Source organism: Ictidomys tridecemlineatus, chromosome 9 (genome assembly GCF_052094955.1).
Source record: "Ictidomys tridecemlineatus isolate mIctTri1 chromosome 9, mIctTri1.hap1, whole genome shotgun sequence".
Classification (NCBI taxonomy): domain Eukaryota; kingdom Metazoa; phylum Chordata; class Mammalia; order Rodentia; family Sciuridae; genus Ictidomys; species Ictidomys tridecemlineatus.
In genome coordinates this window covers 369,568-389,577 of record NC_135485.1, presented here as the reverse complement: position 1 = coordinate 389,577, position 20,010 = coordinate 369,568, and the positions used below count along the sequence as shown (strand labels likewise).

General features: G+C 53.5%; 1 protein-coding gene across 5 annotated transcripts in view; it reads right to left on the bottom strand.

The window, feature by feature from the left end:
* Nucleotides 1–9,394: 9,394 nt before the first annotated feature.
* Pcgf3 (polycomb group ring finger 3) overlaps nt 9,395–20,010 on the bottom strand; it is a 34,266-nt gene continuing 23,650 nt past the window's right edge. For all 5 annotated transcript variants that reach the window (XM_078020785.1, XM_078020788.1, XM_078020784.1 and 2 more), the window contains 3 exons: nt 16,079–16,216; nt 13,418–13,498; nt 9,395–12,861 (listed from right to left, as the gene is read on the bottom strand). In XM_078020785.1, the coding sequence (XP_077876911.1) occupies nt 12,814–12,861; nt 13,418–13,498; nt 16,079–16,216 (267 nt within the window). In that variant the 3' untranslated portion in view covers nt 9,395–12,813. The remainder of the gene's footprint in view (nt 12,862–13,417; nt 13,499–16,078; nt 16,217–20,010) is intronic.

Genomic DNA, 20,010 nt, shown 5'->3' with positions numbered 1-20,010 from the left:
AATTCAGGGCCTCACACATGCTAGGCAAGTACTCTACTACTGAGCTACACACCCCAGCCCTTTACATTTTTTTTATGTTTTTATTTTGACACAGAATTTTGTTAACTTATGCTGAGGCTGGTCTGGAATGTTAAGTCCTCTGCCTCAGCCTCCAGATTACCTGAGAATACAGGCATACACCACCATGCCCAACCAGAGCTGCTATTTCATGAGTGGTCCGGCAGACCCTCCGAGGGAGATGTGCAGAGGCCTAAAAGGGAGGGAGCTAGGAAGCCCCCGTGGGCTCCAGACGGAGAGTCAGATGCCTGGGGACAGGGAGACAGAGCAGTGAGACAAGGTGTTGCAGAGTAGCTTGCCCCATGAGTTGCCAGGCCTGGAGGCCCACTCTGTCCTTAGAAGTCTTTCCCTTCTGGACAGTTTAGCTGTTATCTTCAACACTGGAACTGCATTTGCAGCAGAGACAACCGCCACCCTCCAGGCTCTGCAGGGGGCCAGCCTCCCAGTGGGCGGCACTGCTGGTACCAGTGCTGTGACCTCCTTCACTCAGTCGTTTCCAGTTACAGCCATTGAACCAACCGTCAAGGGTCTGGAGAAATTCTAAAAGGTCCAGCAATTAACCATTTTGTCTAGCTCTGTTAATCCGCTGCTAGACTAATCCCTCTGAACACCACGAAGCCAGCGGGGCCGGGGAACCCTGGGTCTAAGCCACCTGTCCACATAATTCCCAAACAGCCTGGCTCCTGTGGTCACCGGTTCCTGAAAGGGTGGGCCAGGGTATGTGAGGGTGAAGCCGGGAGGGATGGGGTCGGGCCGACGAGGAAGGAGCCTCAGAGGAGGACAGCCTTCCCGTGTCGGGACTGATGCCCCGCCATTCAAATCCGCCACCGCAGCGATCCGCGCGGGGTGCGGAAGTTCCGAGGGCCGCGTCCCACAGTGGGTTTCCTCAATTGGCTGAGACGGTCACGTGTAAAATTCTGCCCAATCAGAGACGTCGTCCCGTTTTGGCTCCTCCCCCCCGGCCCTCCTCCTCCTGTTCCGAGGGCGCTCCGGGTTCTTCAGGCTGGAGTCCCTATCTCCCGCTGATCCTCCTGCTACGCCCGCCCGTGGGTGACGATGCCAACGGGGTCCCTCCCTGGGCACCGAGTCCATGTCCGAGGAGGGCACGACCAGAGTCTGTCCCACCCATCTTCCTGCCCTTCTCAGCTCCTGAACTCCCACGCTGCCCCAACTAGCTTGTCCTCAGCCTGAGCTGGCCAGGAGGAGGGCCCCTCAGCCAGGTATGCCCTGGCACTCAAGACAAAGGGCCAAAAGGGGCAGCATAGACAGGTGGCTCTGAACCCACCTTAAGGTGGAAAGTGATTCAGAGACACCCTCACCTGCATGGCCATGACCTGGGGCCCCGTCCCAGCAAGCCCCTCGGTGTCTCCATACTGTTCCCCACTGCCCCCGCACTCAACTGGCCTGGTCCTGGACAGAGCTGGTGGGCCCACAGTGTAGCCTCTGTATGGGGACAGAGGAAGAGGGGGACAACCTCTGTCCTCCCAAGTCCCCAGTCTGGGGGAGGGTGCAGTAAAAGGTTCATGCCTCTCCTTGCCAGGTTGAAAGACCTCCTTCAGCACAGACCCTCTGCTCCATGGACAGCACCTGGAAGAGCCTTCCTGCCCTGCTAGTGGAAAGGTCATTCTGACTTACCCATTTTTCACAGCCCTGGAGACCACTGTGCCCCAGGGTGGCCACAGGGCTGAGTTGGATGAAAATACCCACAGGCTTCATAACCCAAACCCAGCAAGGCACCAATTCACTGGGAGGGGCTGCCTGGGATGCCTGGGGTCTCTCCCAGCTCATCAACTGATGGCCCTCCCCCTGCTGGCTCAGGGCTGGGCTGAGGGAGAAAGAGCAAGTCAGCTTTCCTTCTCCATTTTTTCTTTCTGCAGTACTGGGGATTGAACTCAAGGCCTTGTGCATGCTGGGCGAGCACTCCACCGCTGAGTTTGTCCCCAGCCTTGTTGTGTGAGTCCTTGAGTTCAGTCCCCAGTACCTGAAGGAAAACCACCACAACAAAAAAAGCCCGTCATCCAGCAACATGCGAGGCTAAGGTAGGAGCACAAGTTCTAGGCCAGCCTCTGCAACTTAGTGAGAGCCCATCTCAAAATTTAAAAAGAGAGTGTTCCTTGGTTAAATCCTGGTCAGCAGTGCTTCTTTACTCTGTGGTCAACTGGCCAGTAGGGTGCTGAAGCTCAGGGAAGACCATGGCCCACAGGATAGGCCAGAGTGTGAGCTGTCCCAGCACTGTTTGTGTGTGGTGTGCTCCCCTGCACCTGGACCCAGGATCATTGGTGCCTGGGATTTGCCCCACAGATAATGGTCATCAGATTTGAAATTCAGTTTTCTTACAAAACAAAAAAGACTATTTTATTTATTTATTTTGCTCTTTAGTAACTGCACTGAGATTTGTGCTGCACAGAGAACAAAGGGAGGGCCGGAGGCTGGGCTGGACTAGGACCTGGAGAAATACCGAGGGTAGGGTCTGCTGACTCAGGCAGGAGGCCAGGAGGGGACGGAGGTGGGTAGCACCTCTTGCTCTGCAGTGAGCATGCACAATGGTGGCTTCTGTGTGGCTGTGCACAGGCCTGCCCTGCAGTGTTTCATGCGTGGGATGTGTCACAGATGCACCCCCTCAATGACCCACCCATGCCAACCCAGGATAGCAGCCTGGAACAGGGATGGTGCTTGGCTGGACCCCTCGCAGAGTGGTAGACAGGTACCCTGTGTGGCTACAGCTGCAACAGTAAGAGCAGAAATATAGCTGAGTAATCTGAGTTCACCACTGAACCTTGGGCACGGATTAAGTAGGAGACTCTAGAAAGCAAACAGTGATGGGTGTCAAATGGCCATGAGAGATGACCAAGTATACTAGGGGTCAGAGCTGAGCAGGATCACAACCCAGGTAGAGAGGAGAATGCTCAGGCCCAGGACACTGCAGATACCAGTGGGTGAGGACAGATTCGCCCTGTAGGGGTCTCCCCGCAACCTGTGGGGACAGGGCCCTCAGGAGGGGTACACTGCTCATCCAAGAGTGCAGGCTGCACAGGGGACCTCGATCAAGGAGTGCAGCATGTAAAGGGGAAAGGGTGACACAGGAGCCACACTGAGGTCACCAGTGGCATACTACATTGGCAGCATAAAACTTTGAGGTGCTGAGCTGATGGCCACATGACCCCTGCTGTCTCCCTCTCAATGCCCACCACCCTAGCCTAGTCACCAGAACATCAGGCCAACCTCAGATGAGGGCCATCCTCCAAAGTGCCTGACCAACGCTCCTCAAACCATCAGGGCTATTAGGACCAAGGGCTGGGAAGCTACTACAGCAGACAGCACTTGGCAAATGTCTTTAGGCCAGAGCCCTGGGCAAGAGCTCAGCTGGCATCTTCCTGGACTCAGAACTGCACTCGACCTCAGGGTCACATTCTGACCTTCAGCACGGGAGGCCTCCGCCAGCCATCCTCTAGGACTGGCCTGTTAAGGTCTGTAAACAAGTCTGGATGGCGCCTGGCATTTTGCCAGAGGGAGTGGTTTGTGAAGTAATGCCAGCGAGCCATTAAGTGTGGAGATTTCTTATTGGTTGACTGCTGTATCGAGTTTATATTAATTAAGATAAGCTGTGTGTAATGTATAAATACCTCTGTTGTCCTACAATAAACAGCTCCCACTCCTGCTGTATCAATGTACACAAGTTGTTCGTCACCCCCTGGTTATTTTGCCCAGCCAGCCGGACTGTGGCACTGGCCCTGAAGGGCATCAGTATCCAGAACACAGGAAGGCCTCAAACACTCACAGCCCCAAACAGTCCCATTAATAGCTGGGCAAAGGACTAACAGACCCTTCTCAAAAGAAGAAATACAAATGGCCAACAAGTACATGAAAAAAATGTTCAACATCATTAGCAATCAGGGAAACAAAATCAAAACTACCCTGAGATTTCATCTCACTGCAGTCAGAATGGCAGCCACCAAAAATACAAACAATAATACATGCTGGAAAAGATGGGGGGGGGAAAGAAACACTTTTACACTGTTGGTGGGACTGTAAGTTATTACAGCTACTGAGGAAATCAGTGTGGAGGTTCCTCAGAAGACTTGGCATGGAACCACTATGACCCAGCTAGACCCTTTTCATCTTACTGCAGTGACACATGCACACCCATGTTTACAGCAGCATGATTCACGGTAGCCAAACTATGGAACCAGCCTAGGTGTCCATTAGCTGATGAATGGATACAGAAAATGTGGTATAAATACACAATTCAGCTATAAGGAAGAACGAAATTATGTCCTTTTCAGGAAAATGGATGGAACTAGAGACAATCGTGCTAAGTGAGCTAAGGCAGACTCAAAGTCAGATGCTTTCTCTCATATGGAGAACTACAGAGAGAAGGAAAGAATGTCCTAGGGAGACAGAAGGGAGCACAGAGGAAGGGGACTGTGGTGGTGGTGGGGTGACAAAAAGGACCCAGAGTGCTGCTGCCCACTGACATGAGTGAGTCACAGCAATCCCGGTCAGGTAGAGTCACAATGTGTGAACAGAAGAGCACAGGCTGCTGCCTGGTCTCAAAAGTGTTGGCTTCCACCTCCCTTGGCAAAAGCCAGGCGCAGGCTGCCTGAGAGGAGCTGTAGTCCGTTTGCCAGTGTGATAAGTGTGTGACCACTGGGTCAGGGGTCAGCTCTGCAAGGAGTCTGGCTTTCAATACTGGTTCCATTGGCATTTCCGCACAGCTGAGGGACAGAACACTTTCCTGCGCTGCTGGCTGCCATGTATCTTCCTTTTGAGAAGTGTGGACTCAAATCTTTTGTCTACTTTAAAATGGGTTGTTGTCCTTTTTGAAAATTACTGGACTTAATTTTGTGAGCAGCTTTAAGGTTATGAAAAGTCGAGAGGAGCACAGAGCTCCGTGTGCCCCTTGGTCCAGCTCTAGTCCTAACATTGAATCAGGACAGCCATGTGCCAACTGATGCTGCCGGAAGCAGAAGTCCAGTCCATCCCTGGACTCACTGGGGCAGTGCAGGGGACAGCTGTGCAGTGGAGCTCCTGAACCATGGCGGCACCCCCGGGGGTTCCACTGATGGTCTCCCTCCCTGCCCCTCACCAGAAGGTCCTAAAGGTGCTCTCAGCGTTCACCATCTTTCACCCAGTGGTGTGCATTAGGTCACCTGGGCTGTGTGGCTTGGCAGTTCAATTCTTTTCTTCCCTCCCTCCTTCCTTCCCCTCCTCTCCTCCCTCCCTCCCTCCCTCTTCCAGTGCTGGGGACAAACCAGGTCTGGTGTGTGCTTGGCAAGAGCTCTCTAGTGCCGCAGCGCAGTCCCATTTCTTTCCTCACTGCCTCGTGTTCCTGGTTCAGATGGACCACATCACCACTGAAGGATGTCTCAGCTGTTCCGGGTCCACCTCTCCCCCTCCCCTCCCCTTGCAACGCTAGTGTAGGTGCTCTACTACAGGGCTGCATCCCCACCTTTTGTTTTTTGAGATAGGATCTCTAATGGTTCCATTGGCATTTCCATACAGCTGATGGGACAGAACACTTTCCTGTTGCCCAGGTGGCCTAGAACCTGCACCTCCTGCCTCAGCCTCCAAGTGGCTGGAATCACAGGTGGTGGCTGCGCCCAGCTCTGAATGAAGCTGCTGTGGATGCTCATGGAAAGCACTGTGCACCCAGGTCTACAGAAGGCAGCACGACCGTGTCCATCGTGGCAGTACCTCTCAGGGCTCCAGCCTCTCCAGCAGGCCTGTGGCTGGGCCTCCACATCCGTCCTGCTGGCAATCCCCGATGATGTGTGATTCTGAGCACCTATTAGCAGGCCTATTTGCCATCTGCATCTCTTCTGGAGAGCTGTCTGTTCAGGAGTTCTGCCCGTTTTAAAAACGAGGTGGTTTGTTATTGTTAAGATGGTGTTCTTTGTGCATTTAGACACTAGTTCTTTAGGAGGTGACTTGCAGATACTTTCTCCTAGTTTGTGGATTATTTTTCATTCCCCTACAGTGTCTTAGAAAAGCGAGGTTTCTAAATCATGAGGAAGACCATCTCACCAGCTATTTCTCTGAGGACATACTTTGGTGCCCTACCACAAAGCCCAGGGCTCCCGTGTCTTCCTATGGTGATGTACCTGAGAAGCCACCACACACCCAGGCCCAAGCCTCTCTTGCCTCCTTTTTGGGCTCAAGGTTTCAGTTCTCCCCTAGGGGTGTGATCTCTCACGACTTGGCTCCTGTGGGGTGGTGTCCTCCCACTGAATGCCGCTGCTTCCATCACTGCGTAGCTGGTCATTGACCACAGGGCCGGCTGCAGCCAGGAGGACCTCACCCCAGTGAGTGTGCATCCCTTGGGTGGTGCCTTTCTCTGTTCCGTCACAGCATGTGGCATTCCTTGTGCATACTGCGTCTGTTTTGTCAGAGTTATATCTGTGAGCTTCATTTCTTTTAGTGATAATGATATTGTATACTTAATTTCAAATTCCAATTGCTCCCTGGTTGGTGGTGCATTTTATTTTAAATTTCTTTTAAAAATTATCATACTCAAGATTTAAGTGTGTGTAGTTCTGTTTTGGAGATGGGTCTTGCTGTGCTGCCTGGTCTGGCCTGAAACTGCTGGGCTCCAGGGATCCTCCTGCCTTAGCCTCCTGAGCATGGAGCCTCCCCATGGAGGCTCCCCTTGGGCCCAGCACTGCATCCAGCTTCAGGTGTAGGGACTCGGACACACGTGCAAAGGCAACCATCAGTGGTGAAATGCTGAACGCTGTCCTCCCGAGGTGGGGAACAAGGCAAAGGCATCCTTCCTCCACTCCTGGTCAGGGCAGTAAGGTAGAAGGACTGAAAACCATGCAAGTGGGTAAAGGAGCTGGGCAGCTCCCTGGCTTCCCTCAGGAGAGTGCCAGACTGATCTAAAACAGCAGAGCCTCTCTGAGAGCTAACGCTAAGCTCCACACGTTCACAGGACAATACACCAAAACCATCTTAATGGAGCTGGTGCCGTGGCACATGCCTGTGATCTCAGTGATGTGGGAAGCTGAGGCAGGAAGATTGCAAGTTTGAGGCCAGCCTCAGCAACTTTGTGAGGCCCTGTTTCAAAATAAAAAATAAAAGGAATGGATAGAGCACTCCTGGGTTCAATCTCCAATACCAAAAACAAATAGACAAACAAAGCACAGTTATTAGTATATATAAGCAATAAAGAGTGTGAACATTGAAATTTAAAAACCAATAGGCTCCCTGAAGAGGGGAGGGAGAATGAGAATCAGGCATAAGTAGACCAGATGTGCAGGGGATCATAGAGCCAGGAATTTCAGAATGCCGACAGAAACCAAAGTGGCCCCTGTGTGGAAAGACACTGCGGCCCAGGACTGGGCATCTCCCCAGAGTGACCTATGAACTGACACAGTTCCAGAAACCCCAGCAGGGCTTTCTGTAACGTAGACAAGACAACCCTAGAGTTTATATGCAGGGGTAGACAGAAAGGGGCACTAGAACAATTCTTTACAAAGAAGACCAGGCGGGGTGTGGCTCGGGGGTAGAGAAACTGCCTCCTATGCAGGAAGCTCTGGGCTCCAGCAGCGCCACACACACATACACACGTATACACATGCTATATATGGGGGGAGAGGAAGAGGGAGGGTTAGGGAAGGGAGTGAGAGAAGGGGAGGGAGAGGAGGGAGGGAGGTGAGGGAGGGAGAGGGGGAGAGAGGGACAGGGATAGGGATATAGATATAAATAAAAGAAGAACAGAACTGGACCCAGCCCACCACTCATGTTGACTTGTTCCAAGCATTGTGGTCTGCTACAGGGACACAGTCGGAGGTCAGAGCAGAGCAAGGGAAAGACCCCACACAGGGCCACTTGCTACAGGGGTGCAAAGCAATCTGTTTAGCCAGTGGTAATGGTACACGTGGCACCCAGACCTGAACCTGAACCTCAATCTTGATGTCACTTTTCACAGAATCAACCGAATACATCACATACACGTGAAACATGAAAATACAAAGCACTTGGAAGAAAACAGAAAAATATCTTTGGGACTTGGCATTTGGCAAATAGTTTATTAGATATGATGCCAAAAGCATAGTCAAAGAATCCAAAAAGGAAAATATGGATAAATTTGAGCTCACCAAGGTGAAAAAAATAATTGATCTACCAAAGAAAAAGAGGAGAAAAAGATAAGCTGAAGAGCTGGCAACTTGGCCACAGACCTTGCCACTACAGGCCAGGCTCGGGGTGCAGCCAGTGCGGCCCAGAGGACTCAACGCTGCTCACAGGGCACAGCAAACCGCACAAAGGACAGCCTCACTGTGTTCCACCAGGAGAGCCACTGTCTCACCTCCTCTAGGAAAAGCAGCTGGGCACAGGCAACCAGGGGCAGCTGCATCTTAGAGGAGGCCTCTGCACCCACAGGACATCTGGCTGGAGTGGGGCTTGAGTAGCGGCCAGCGTGCAGAGGCCCTGATTATGCCCTGTCATTACCCAGTCACTGCTCTATGGACACAGGCCCCACTGTGGGCATAGAGTGGTGCCCCTCCGAGCTGGCACCACTGACCTTCCTGGCACATGCTGCCCTCTGCCAGCCTGGGTGGCAATGAGCAGGAGGTCCCGAGGCTCTCGTCCGGTCCACTCCAGCACCTGGGACAACACCACCAGCACAGGGTTCTGCAAGATCTTCACACCCGTACAATGGGGCAGGCGACTCGCCAAAGGTAAGAAAAGCAGAGGTCAAGTGAGATTCCCAAGATCACACTCACCCTGGCTCCGACTCTAGCCCAGCAGCAACCTTCCTGGCCTTCCAACGCTCGTTTCCTCAGGTTTTCAACACTGTGTTTCTGGGCAAACCGTTGAATATGCAGTGGAACCTGGGCCTGTCATGCCCCTGCTGGGGCCAGCACACCTTCCAGTAGCACCTCTGTTGGCAGAGCTGCTCCAAGCCAACAACCTCTGCAAACCCGATGCCCCTCGCCAGGCCACTGAAATGACCTCCATGCCAGGGCAACATGGAGCATGAGGACACAAGCCTGGAAGGACCGTGTGCTTGTGAACACGTGTGTGGTAAGCATGTGCCCTAATGCAGGCAAGGCAGGCCTGAGTGGGCTGCACACTACAGCATCTCCTGCCACACTTACAGGCACCCAGGAATTGTTCCCAGGACCCGCCCATGATGCTGCCTACCAGGCTCACTTGTCTCCAGGTGATCTGGACTACCTGGTATAAGGTGAATGCCAGGCAGATGGCCCTCGGCCATACCAAGGGGTCAGCAAGTCTGCGTCCTCAGTTCAGGCGCAGGCAGGGCCAGCTGTTCTCCAGCAGGTCAAGGGTCTCATGCTCACAAAAACCTGACGTAATAAACTTCCAGCCCAGGAGATGCAGTAGATTTTCTTCTGCTTTTATTACAAGCATATAATATTGAGTGGCAAACACTGAGTACAAGCTCCACCGCCGTGAAGTCAAGCATCAGGAGTATTCCCCAGAGTTCAGACAGAAGCCGCCACCGAGGTACAAATCACACCAACGAAAGGATGAGCACATGAACTGCAAGCCACACATTCAGTGCCCAGGTCTGCCCCATCACCTGCCCAGGCCAGGGACACCAGCCAGTGCTGTGTCCCAGCCCTGCGTCCCACCTGCAGCTGGGCTGAACCACTGAGGTGACGCTCCCCTGAAGCCAGGCACCCTGGGCGCTCAGCCTGTCCTCCCCACGCTGACCCCTGCCTGGTGGGCACAGGCGTGGTGAGTCCACGGTGCAGTCCTAACATCGATCGTTTCCAACTTGCTTATCTCCATCTGTTTCCTTGGTGTATTTCAAGATCAAGGCAGAGACACACTTGTGTTTTGAGCTAAGGTCATGTGATATGGGGAGCTGGCGTGGGTTCCTGAGGAAGCGGGGAACTGATTGTGACCTAGCTACCCGACAATGCCCCTGATGCTCTAGACACACCGCGTGCTCACGTGTGACGGGGAGGCTGCCCACAGCACGCTACAGACCACCAAGTGACGTCTTGCGTGTTCTATTTAGAAACCAAACCAGACCCCAGGGCCACCTCGGGTGTGGCCCAGCCTGGCCAGCCCGGCCACATGAACTGGGGGCCATGGGCCACCCTGCTGAACACCACTGGCAGATTTCCCACACCCTCAGGAGCAGGGTCCTGGTGACAGCAACCAAGAGGAATAGCCAGACGGCTGCATGCGTGTGTTTTGGGATCCCACCTGCCCTCCCTTCTCCTGCGGCAGAACCCAGCTGCCATGGTCTGCATGCGGCTCCTGGAGGCACGCTGGGCCTACCAAACAGAAGCAGGCAAATACACGTCACCTTGTGAAACACAGGCGTGACGCTACGCAGAGCAGAAGCTCCAGACACCTTGAGTTCATCCCACACGCCAGCAAGTAAAGCTGGACACCGAAGCTGGAGGAGGGATGGGAAATAGGATAGAAGGCTTAAAGTAGAATAAATAATTTTATAAAGTTTTCTTTTAACCCGCCCCCCCGCATTTTAAATCCAATATTATATATTCTATCTGAGTTTTACACTCCTGTGAACAGGGCACCTAGTGGACCACGTGTGGGAGGTGGGTGCCAGTCTGTCCAAGTGGCCCCGCGAGCCACCTCACTGCACTCGCTGCATGAGCACGCCATAACAAACTGCCCCACAGGCTCTTTCAGCCAGGAGGCTCTGCAAGGTGTGCTAACTGGCCCTGGTGGTCACGCTGGAACTCGGGCGGCCTGGAGTCAGTTAAGCTCCCTCAGGCCTGCAGGCGAGGCAGGCTCGTCAGCTCTAGGCTCTGACTAGGTAAGGCTACGCATCAGACCAAGGGCGAAGGGCACTGGCTGTCCTGCAGAGAAGACAGCCATGTGATGGAATCTTAGAAAAATAGGTACTTTTGCTGCTGAGGTTTGGTCAAGTTACTGCAGCGACAGGAGCAGGGCTGCTGGCTGCGGCGTCCACCGTGCTGCGGCAGAGCTCTCAACTTAGCACCATAGCACGTCCTGGGACTCCATGGCATCCGCAGGCCACACACACACCAGAAGGCTGCACAGTGGGGTTCATTCTTGTGTGAACCAGCTCCATTAGAATCTGGAGGCTCACGTGTCAAACCTCTCTTTAGTTTCACCACACAGGACGTACCTACATTCTAATGTCACACTTACAAGTGCTCTGTGACAACGTGGCTCTGCGGGAGGCTTTAGCAGTACGTGTTTTGAGGTAGACAGGTAATACTTGCTCATAAATCCTTGTAGAGCAACCCTAAAGACCATGTGCTGAACAGCAAGCCTGGAGCACTAACTCTCATGGTCCTGGCTTATTCGAGGAGGTGGGCTCTGACCAGCCCCTCACAGCACGTGTCTGCTTCAGAAGGACCAGGAACTGGACCAGTTACTCTGATGCTTCCTTGCCCCTCACACTAGGTCTCAAGGCTGCTGCTTCCGACATTCTGTGTAAGTGAAGCAGGAAGCAGAAGAAAATAAGCAGAGTTGGATGCCGACAGCCCACCACAGCTTTCCAAGCAAATCCCAGGAAAACCCCAGGCCTTGGTGAGGCCTCCTGGTGACCTGGCCTCAGAGAGAGACTCCCATTTACCCAACAAGAACTGGTGGGTAGCACCTGGCAGGGACCATGGGGTCAGGGTAATGCTTGCCCTGCAGGGCCGAGAGAGGGGTCCCAAAGCTCCCCAGAAACACCAGGACTCCTATGTTGGAGCTCCAGGACCGCCCCTCTGCCGGGGGTGGGGGTCTGCGTGTACTTGCTGGCAGAAATCATCCTCTAACTCAACAGCAACGTGACACTGGGGAGCAGGGAGGGCTGGCACAGAGCACCCTGCCTGTGACCCGGGAAAGATGTGCTGGGGGAGCTGCTTCCCCTGGGCCTGCCCACCCCAACCCAGCACCTTCCCGGGACAAGGGTGGCAAAGCACAGTGGCCTCCATCTACAGGAGGGAGAGCCCTGCTGGTCTTGCTTGGAGGCACCCGGCACCAGCACCCCAACCCCACACTGGTCTGACAAGCCCCTGCCCAACATTCTTCCTTAGCACAGAAACGGGGAGGACAATGTAGGAAACTAAATGATGGCACCAAACAATCTGTGCCCTTTTTAATAAATGAGATTTTTAAAAACAAGAAGGGTCTTTAGGCCCGTGCTGAGCGGGCTGAGCCACCTCTGGTCTGCCAGCCGGTGCGCCAGAGCCATGCTGGGAGCCTGGGTGGCACGGGCCCTCCAGCCCCACACGTGCACCTGGACGCATGCCTGGACTGTGCTGCCCGAGGCGGGGTGGACACTAGTGCCCACTCAGTACCAACGCAAGCCTCTTTTGGTATGCTTTAAATTAAATCTTTATATATCTTCTAAGTCTTCAGGAAGCTAAAGGCAACATAAATATTTACCATGAAAAGACTTTTTCAATAACTTAGGAAGGACTCAATAAAAGTACGGTATTTTTGAGGCTTATTAAGAAACCAATCCGTGAACTAAACTGAAATGAACTCAGATTCTCGAGACCTGGAAAGCGAGCGGAGGTCTGTAAGACGGTGTCCTGGAGCCTCGTGCCGCGCCTGCCGGCCGAGGGCCTGTGGTGGGTAAGCACGTGCGGCTGCGTGGAACTGCAAGTGTTTTCATCCTCTGTAAACACGTGCTGGTAGTGTCTTGTAGGGTGTGGATTCTCTTGTACAAAAGTTATAAATATTCTCTATTCAGAAGTCTGGTCCACCCGGCACCCAGAAGCAAGTTCTGTTGCGGGTGCTGCGCATGGCCATGTGGCCCCTGGGACATAGGGCCAGTCTGAAGAGCCAGGCTCACAGCAAGTCCATCTTGGGTCTGTAGTGCAGCAGGAGGGGCGCCTTCTGTAAGACAAAGTCATGGCACTCAGTAGGCCACCAGGGTCAGTGGACACGCCACCTCCCAGGAAGGCAGGAGCCATGCCCCATGCTAAAAGACCCACAGTGCCACCCTAGACTCCCCTGGTCCAGGGCCATGCAGGGCTGCTGGGGACTGAGCCCCACATCCTTGGTCCAGGTAATCCAGAGACCACCTGTGCGTTGCTCAGGCCCGATGCCAGGGCCCAGGGTGCCAGCCCCTCCCATCTGTGCCGGCTGTGGTCTCTCCTGCTCCAGGTCTCAACCCTTTGGCCACGGGAGCCCTGACCTCATTCAGCCCAGTCACCTTCTGCCCTTTCTGCCCAGGATGGGGGTTCCACTATGGTTCCCTGCTTCAGTAAGCCACCAAAGGTTTGCAGGTTTGCTGAGCACAATGATCACTGCCTCCTGCCCCAACAAGGAGTGGGAAGCTGAGGACCCCCTCCCGAGGAGGCCCAGCCAGGGTGAGAGCCCAAGAAGATGAGAGCTGCATGGTGGGTTCTCAGGGCAGTGAGCACCATGGAGCACACAGGCACAAGCTCACCTTGAACCTCCACCGTGTGACCACCACGAACTTGAGGGTGTGGTCCTTGCCCAGGATCTCCTCGTTGCACAAGATGTCCAGCTAGTGGAAGAGGGGCTTGCATTAGGGACAAGCTGGCCTGTGGCTAAGGCCCCACTGACCTGCATGGAGACCCATGACATTGCCAGCAGGAGAGAACATACTCCTGGGCATCTGTGACGTCCCCTGAGCACCGCAGAAGGGCGTGACTCCCTTGTTCACCTACTCCTGCCCCACAGGAATGGAAACTGGAGCAAGCACAAGGTGAGGTGTCAACTGCTCCTGAGGGGCAGCCTCCCTACAGAGGCCCAGGGCTCAGCCACAGGGGGCCTGTGGACAAGGCCTGGCCACTCTAGCCCCAAAGCTGCACATGCTGTATCCTTCTCAGGCTCATAGCTTCTTGGGTGAGCCCCGAGGGCTCGTGCTGTCTATCTATATATTATCTATGTCCCTGCCTCCATTCCCTGAGGAGTAGGACATGTGTCCACTCCTGAGCAGACAGCCTCAAGAACCTGGAAGGTCAGAAGCAGTTTGGTCAGCAGCAAGGATGGCACCAAGGTACCTGGACAGTGAAGGTGGGAGGGAAACTGAGCGGTCCAGTGGAGACTCAGTGCACACTTGTAATGGCCTTTTCTACCACATTACCAGCCAGGCTGCTTCCACAGAGGTGCCCTGCCCATGGACCCCCTCCCCCGCATCCTGCCCCCCACTGCAGTGAAAGAAAAGGGCTCCCAGGCTTTTCTTACTACACAGACTATTTTTGGAGCCACTTTAGGTCCCACATCGCTGATTGGCAGAAGAGCTCCTGCCTGGCCCACCCAGCCCCAACACCCAGGTCCACATCCCAGGATGCCTTTGTTTGGTGCGTGAACCTGCACCCACACAACAGGGCCTGCTGTCTGTAAGGAGCCGCTCAGCATCCACATGGCCAGGGCTATGAGGTGCTCCTGGTTCGGAGGCCCGCAGCTGGCACTCTCTCCTGTGTTTTCTACAGCATGTCTCTGACTGCATGCGGTGGTGATCCAGGTGGGCATGCCAATGGCTCTGCTTCCATATGCCCTGTGCTATGCAGAGCAGTGGCTGCTGTGCCCTGCGAGGCAGGGTGTCATCTGTGACGTGTCCTGTGCCTCTTGTCCTCTCACACAGGCTCCTCTGTCCTGCCCAGCATTTGTGAAAGGGGCTAGAGAGCAGACTGTGGGATCCCGATGCTCTGGGACCACAGCAGATACCTCAACGCCTCTTGCCATTCCCAAGGACAGCTCTCTGTGCCAGGGAGAGAGGCTTACCCAGGACCATTCCCCTCCAGGGTATACTCGTGCTCCCTCTAACAAGCTCTGCCTCCTCTACACAGAACCCCAAGTCCCCTCACCCCTTCCAGGCCAGCTACCAGCGAGGCTGCTGTTCAGCACAGAAATGCAAGCCAAGCCACATCCCTTCCCTGTTTTCTCCTCTGCTTTCTTCCCAACGCAAGTTGCATCTGGACTTGGTTTCTCTGGGTCCCACGTGGCTGGCATGTGTAGTGTGTCCTATGGGGCTGCGCTGGGCCAGGACTGGGTCCCTTCCTGGCCTCCTGAGACTTGGCTTTGTGGCGCTGCAGAGGCCCTTTGGCCTCTCACATGGCCTCTGTGGCTGTGTGCAGAAGCAGACTGGGAAATCAGCAAGGAGCAGGGGCCTTCCACAAGCAGGGCTGCAACTGCTGAGGGCCTCTAGGCTACATCCTCACAGGCCCCAAGAGCAGCAGACAGCAGGAGAGCAGTAAGCCTGTCCTGACGCCTGAGCCACCCTGGGGTCAAGTCTCGACCCGGGGCTGAGGGACTGAGAGGCCTCCATGAGTCTGTCTCACCTTTCACCGCCTCATTCTCATACAGGGCTCGTTTGTTATTAGATTTAGGGTCCAGAAGATAATCTAGGATTATTTCATTTCAAGATCACTAACATGATTATGTCCACAAAGACCCGATTTCCAAATAAGGTGCGTCCGCAGGTTCTGGCTAGGCCGTGGTTCACCTGCCAGGCCGTGTCCACACACTGCTCTCCCCAGCACACCTCGTGTCAGCCACCTGGGTTCTACACAACACCTTGACCTTTCTCTCTCACAGCTCTTACCACTGGCCTCTCCTGCTCCTGTGTCTGTGCCCCAGAGCTCACTTTTCACCCAGCCCGAGGGGCCTATAATGCTACACCACCATTCATGGAGCCTGGCCTGGGCCCAGAAGAACTGGCTCCTGCTGGCCATCTGCACCTCCAAGTGAGGGCCATGGTTGCTGTGGTGACACACTCTCTTCCAGAGCCCCTGATGCCCAGGCTCTGGGTCAGACAAGTTTCACTACTGTTACAACCTCAAAGCTGGCAGCCACCCACCCACTTCACCCACCCATCCTGACCATCCACGCAGGAGGCAAACTGCAGGAGCAGGACTGCTCCTCAGGACAAGTCTCCAGCCTACTCCAAGCACCCTCTCTTCCCACAGCCTCTGCTGCTTTTCCTGTGGACGACCTGGCAGGGCAAGAAAACCCAGCAGGAATTTTGTTTCTATTAAAATTTCCAAAGTTGTGGGGAAAAAACAACAACAAAGAACTTGAGAAGGATCTCTCACGAGTGGGGAGCGACGCCTGTCTCCTCTGCTCACAGAGGAGCAGTTACCTCGTTGAAGGAGGAGAGGTTTAGCTTCTTCGCGATGAACTTCTTCAGGTGTAGGACTGTGGCCTGCGCTGAGCAGCGGATCCATTTCCGCTTCAGACCCCGCAGTTTGCTGCTGTTGCATTCCAGGCAGATGCTCACCTGGGGACAGAGGGCCATGTCAGCAGGCAGTCAGTTGTCAGCAGGTCTCCACTGATAACCCTGCCTTAAGCCTAGGAGCCGGGCCTCTAAAGTCAGAAGCTGCTTTTCTCCATCGCTGCAGTTCTCTTCAGGTATTTGGACAGTCCTCAAACTGCCTGCCGTCACCCTGGCCTTTGCAGTCAGCCCGCCCATCCTGCCCTTGGCAAACAGATGCCCTGAGGGAGCCTTGGCAGAACCCTGGCAGGGTGGCTGGAGCATTCAGAGAAGCTTGGAGAGACATGGCATTAGGTGTGGCCTTGAGGATGAGGCAGACATGGGGACCAGTGTGGCCTTGGGGAAAGGCAGTCCCTAGCAGAACTGCAATGTGGTTGTGCAGTTCTCTGGAGGAGCAGCAGCCTCCAACTGTCAGGGTAGGGGTACCACAGGATTCTAGTGCTGTGAGCCACCCACCCACTTCACCCACCCATCCTGACCATCCACAAAGCAAACACAATCTCCCAGGACTGCTGCAGAAGCCTACCACTGCAGGAGGTGGGAACCGAGAACCTGGAGAACACCGAGGCCCCTTAAAATTCAGATAAAAGAATCAACTGACACATGATGTCTAAAGTGGTAAGAGATGCAAAAGGGAGAGTTACAAGTGTGAGATACAGGCACATCATCAACTAGCAAACACGAAGCTAGAACCCAACAGCGGCTGGCCATGGTCCATCTCAGTGTGGAGGGTTAACCTCCGAGAGATCTCTAGAGGAAGCTAACCACAAGAAGCACAGAGTCAGGCACCAGTTCAAGTAGGGAAGGAAGCAGAGCACCAACAGAGGTGAGCTGGAGGGACAGCCACGTCCAGCCAGTGTGTAGGAGCTGTGGGGCTGGGGCAGGGCTCCACTGGACAGGAGTCCTAAATAGTGAGGCACAGTGGACCTCAAGTCAGGAAGAAACAGAACCAAGCAGATAAATAACCGAGAGTGTCAGGATGGTGGCACCCCTATCATCCCAGTGACTCTGGAGGTTGAGGCACAAGAATCAAAAGTTCCAGCCTCAGCAACTTAGTGAGACCCTGGTCTTGAAATAAAAAATGCTTTAAATAGGGCTGAGGGTGACCCTGGCAGAGCACTGTGGGTTCAATCCCAGTAAAAAAACAAGACAAAACCAACAAAGAGAATGAAGCAAAGTCAGCAGCAAGCAACTGTGAAAAGCAGAGCTCAGTGGGAAAGACCCTGGGGAGGAAGAGAGATGAAGGAGGAAGAAAGAGAGGGCCCAGACGGGCAGGTGCAGAGCGATGCTAACCCTGGACCTTCAACATGCAGATGTTTGTTCACTTGAGTGATCTGTGGCCACTACATGAGCTGAAGCAGAACTTACAACCTGCAAGCGAGTGGCAGCAAACAGATTACAGAAAACTTAGCAATTCTCTGCCACCAACAGCACCTGGTGCCAGAAAGGGGAACAGAGAAACACGGGGCTGTAGAGTGGCAGAGACCCGCTCATACTCACCTGTGGTCACGGGGAAGCAAAGCTACTTGCCAGGTAAGGAAAAATTCTGATTTGGTTTAAAAATCCCTAGCAGATAGCTACAGAAAGCATCACACTTAAGATGTTTAAAAACTAACTCCAGGCACATGTCAACCAAAACAAAACTGGAGAAACATCTGAATCTGTGTGCACCAAGAGCTGAGCCACAGTGACAGCCTGGAGCACCCCCCTGTGGACACCCACGGGGTGGACACCCACTGGCACAACGCAGCGCAAGGGCATGTGCTGGCCATGTGTGGCACTGGTTGAGGGGCCACCTGTGCTCAGGAGGGGACTGATCACAGACGGCTGACCCCAGGTTGGGTGTGGCCCAAGTGCAGTGGCAGGCACAAGGCACCCTTCACGGTGTGGAGTCTGAGCCAGACCAAGACACGGGTCTGCCGGGCCCAGCTGCCTGCTCCAGCCAGGGTTCTGGTGAGGAAGCTAGCTTTGTGCCCAGCCTGAGCGCAGCTCTGTGGAAGACAGAAGGCAGGCAGGGCCTACTGACGGCCACATCAGGAGTCCTCCCCTGCCAGGGGCTGCTGCCCAGGCCCTGAAGCATGTGGGTGTGCAGAGGCCACTGGGGCAGAGTGTGCTTGGCTGCAGGATGAGTTCAGCGAGGACTTGGCTTTACAGCAGTGTCCCCAGCCATTTCAGAGCACCCAGCAGAGGCAGTGCATAGTCATCGGCCAGGCTGGTCTCATCTGCTCATACCCAAGTCCATCAGAGCTGCACACAGAAACCTTCCCCAGGCTTCCTGCACAGCTCTGTCGAAGGCAGACCCCTGCCAGGCGGCCTCAAGGCTCACCAATCATAGAGGCCCAAGGACGAGCACTCCTCTCTTAGAACTCTGCCTTTTCCCAACAAGAATCTACAGACACTCGGATTCTCTCTGGTGAAGGTTCCAAGGGCTTGCTGAGGAAAGCCGGCAGCTGGTTCCCAAGGCCATTCAGAGGAGCAAAGCGCCAGTTACTCAAGACAATCTTTCTCTTTCCTTTTTTTTTCCTTTGGCATGAAGCCCAGGGGCACTTAACCACTGAGCCACATCCCAAAGCTTCTTATTTTTTTTTTTTTTTTTCATTTAGAGACAGGGTATTGCTAAGTTGCTTAAGGCCTGGCTGATTACTGGAATGACAGGGTGCACCACCACCTCACCTGATTCTCAAGATAATCTTGGGGATTATCCTACTATATCACAGCTCAGGTAAATAGTTTAATAATGAGGCAGGGTGGGTTACGTGGGGCTTGCTGGACAGAACAGACCCATGTGGTTCGCAGGTCTCCTGGTAGATACTCCTGTAGCAAATGGTGGTGAATGCACTGGTTGACTCATGATGGCCAACTGCACTTCCTCCCACACAGTCAGCTGTGGGGGTTATAGCCTGACCACAAAAAGCAAGCTTTACACTGGAGAAAAGAGCCTTTTTAACAAATGATGCTGGGAAAACTAGTTACCCATATGTAGAAGGAGACTAGATCCTTATTTCTCGCCTTGCACAAAAATCAACTCAAAAATGGAACAAAGACCTATGAATTAGCTGGGCACAGTGGTCACACCTGTAATCCTAGTGGCTTGGGAGGTTGAGGCAGGAGGATCACAAGTTCAAAGCCAGCCTCAGCAAAAGTGAGATGGTAAGCAACTCAGTGAGATCCTGCCTCTAAATAAATACAAAATAGGTCTGGGAATGTGACTCAGTGGCCAAGTGTCCCTGAGTACCAAAATCCCTGGTACCCAAAAACCAAAACAAACAAAAACAAAATATAACAACAATAACAACAACAACAAAAAACAACCCAGAAACTAAGCAACTCCTAGAAGAAAATAAGGTCAACACTCCAGCTTTTAGGTACAGGCAATGGCTTTCTTGGTAGGACCCCTAAAGCTTAGCCAATAATTCCAAGAGTTAATAAATGGGACAGCAATAAATTAAAAAGCATCTACACAGCAAAGGAAACAATTAGGAATCTGAAGAGAGAACCCACAGAATAGGAGAAAATCTTTGCTAGCTACTGTTCTCACAAAGTATTAATATCCAGAATATGTAAAGAACTCAAAAATGTCACCACCAAAACAATGAATAACCCCAATAACAAATGGGCAAATGAACTAAACAGACACGTCTCAAAAGAAGAAATACAAATGGCCAACAGGTACATAAAAAAATGTTCAACATCGTTAGAAATTAGGGAAATGCAAATCAAACTACCCTGAGATTTCATATCATACCAGTCAGAGTGGCAGTCATCAAAGATACAAACAACAATGCTGAAGAGGATGTGGA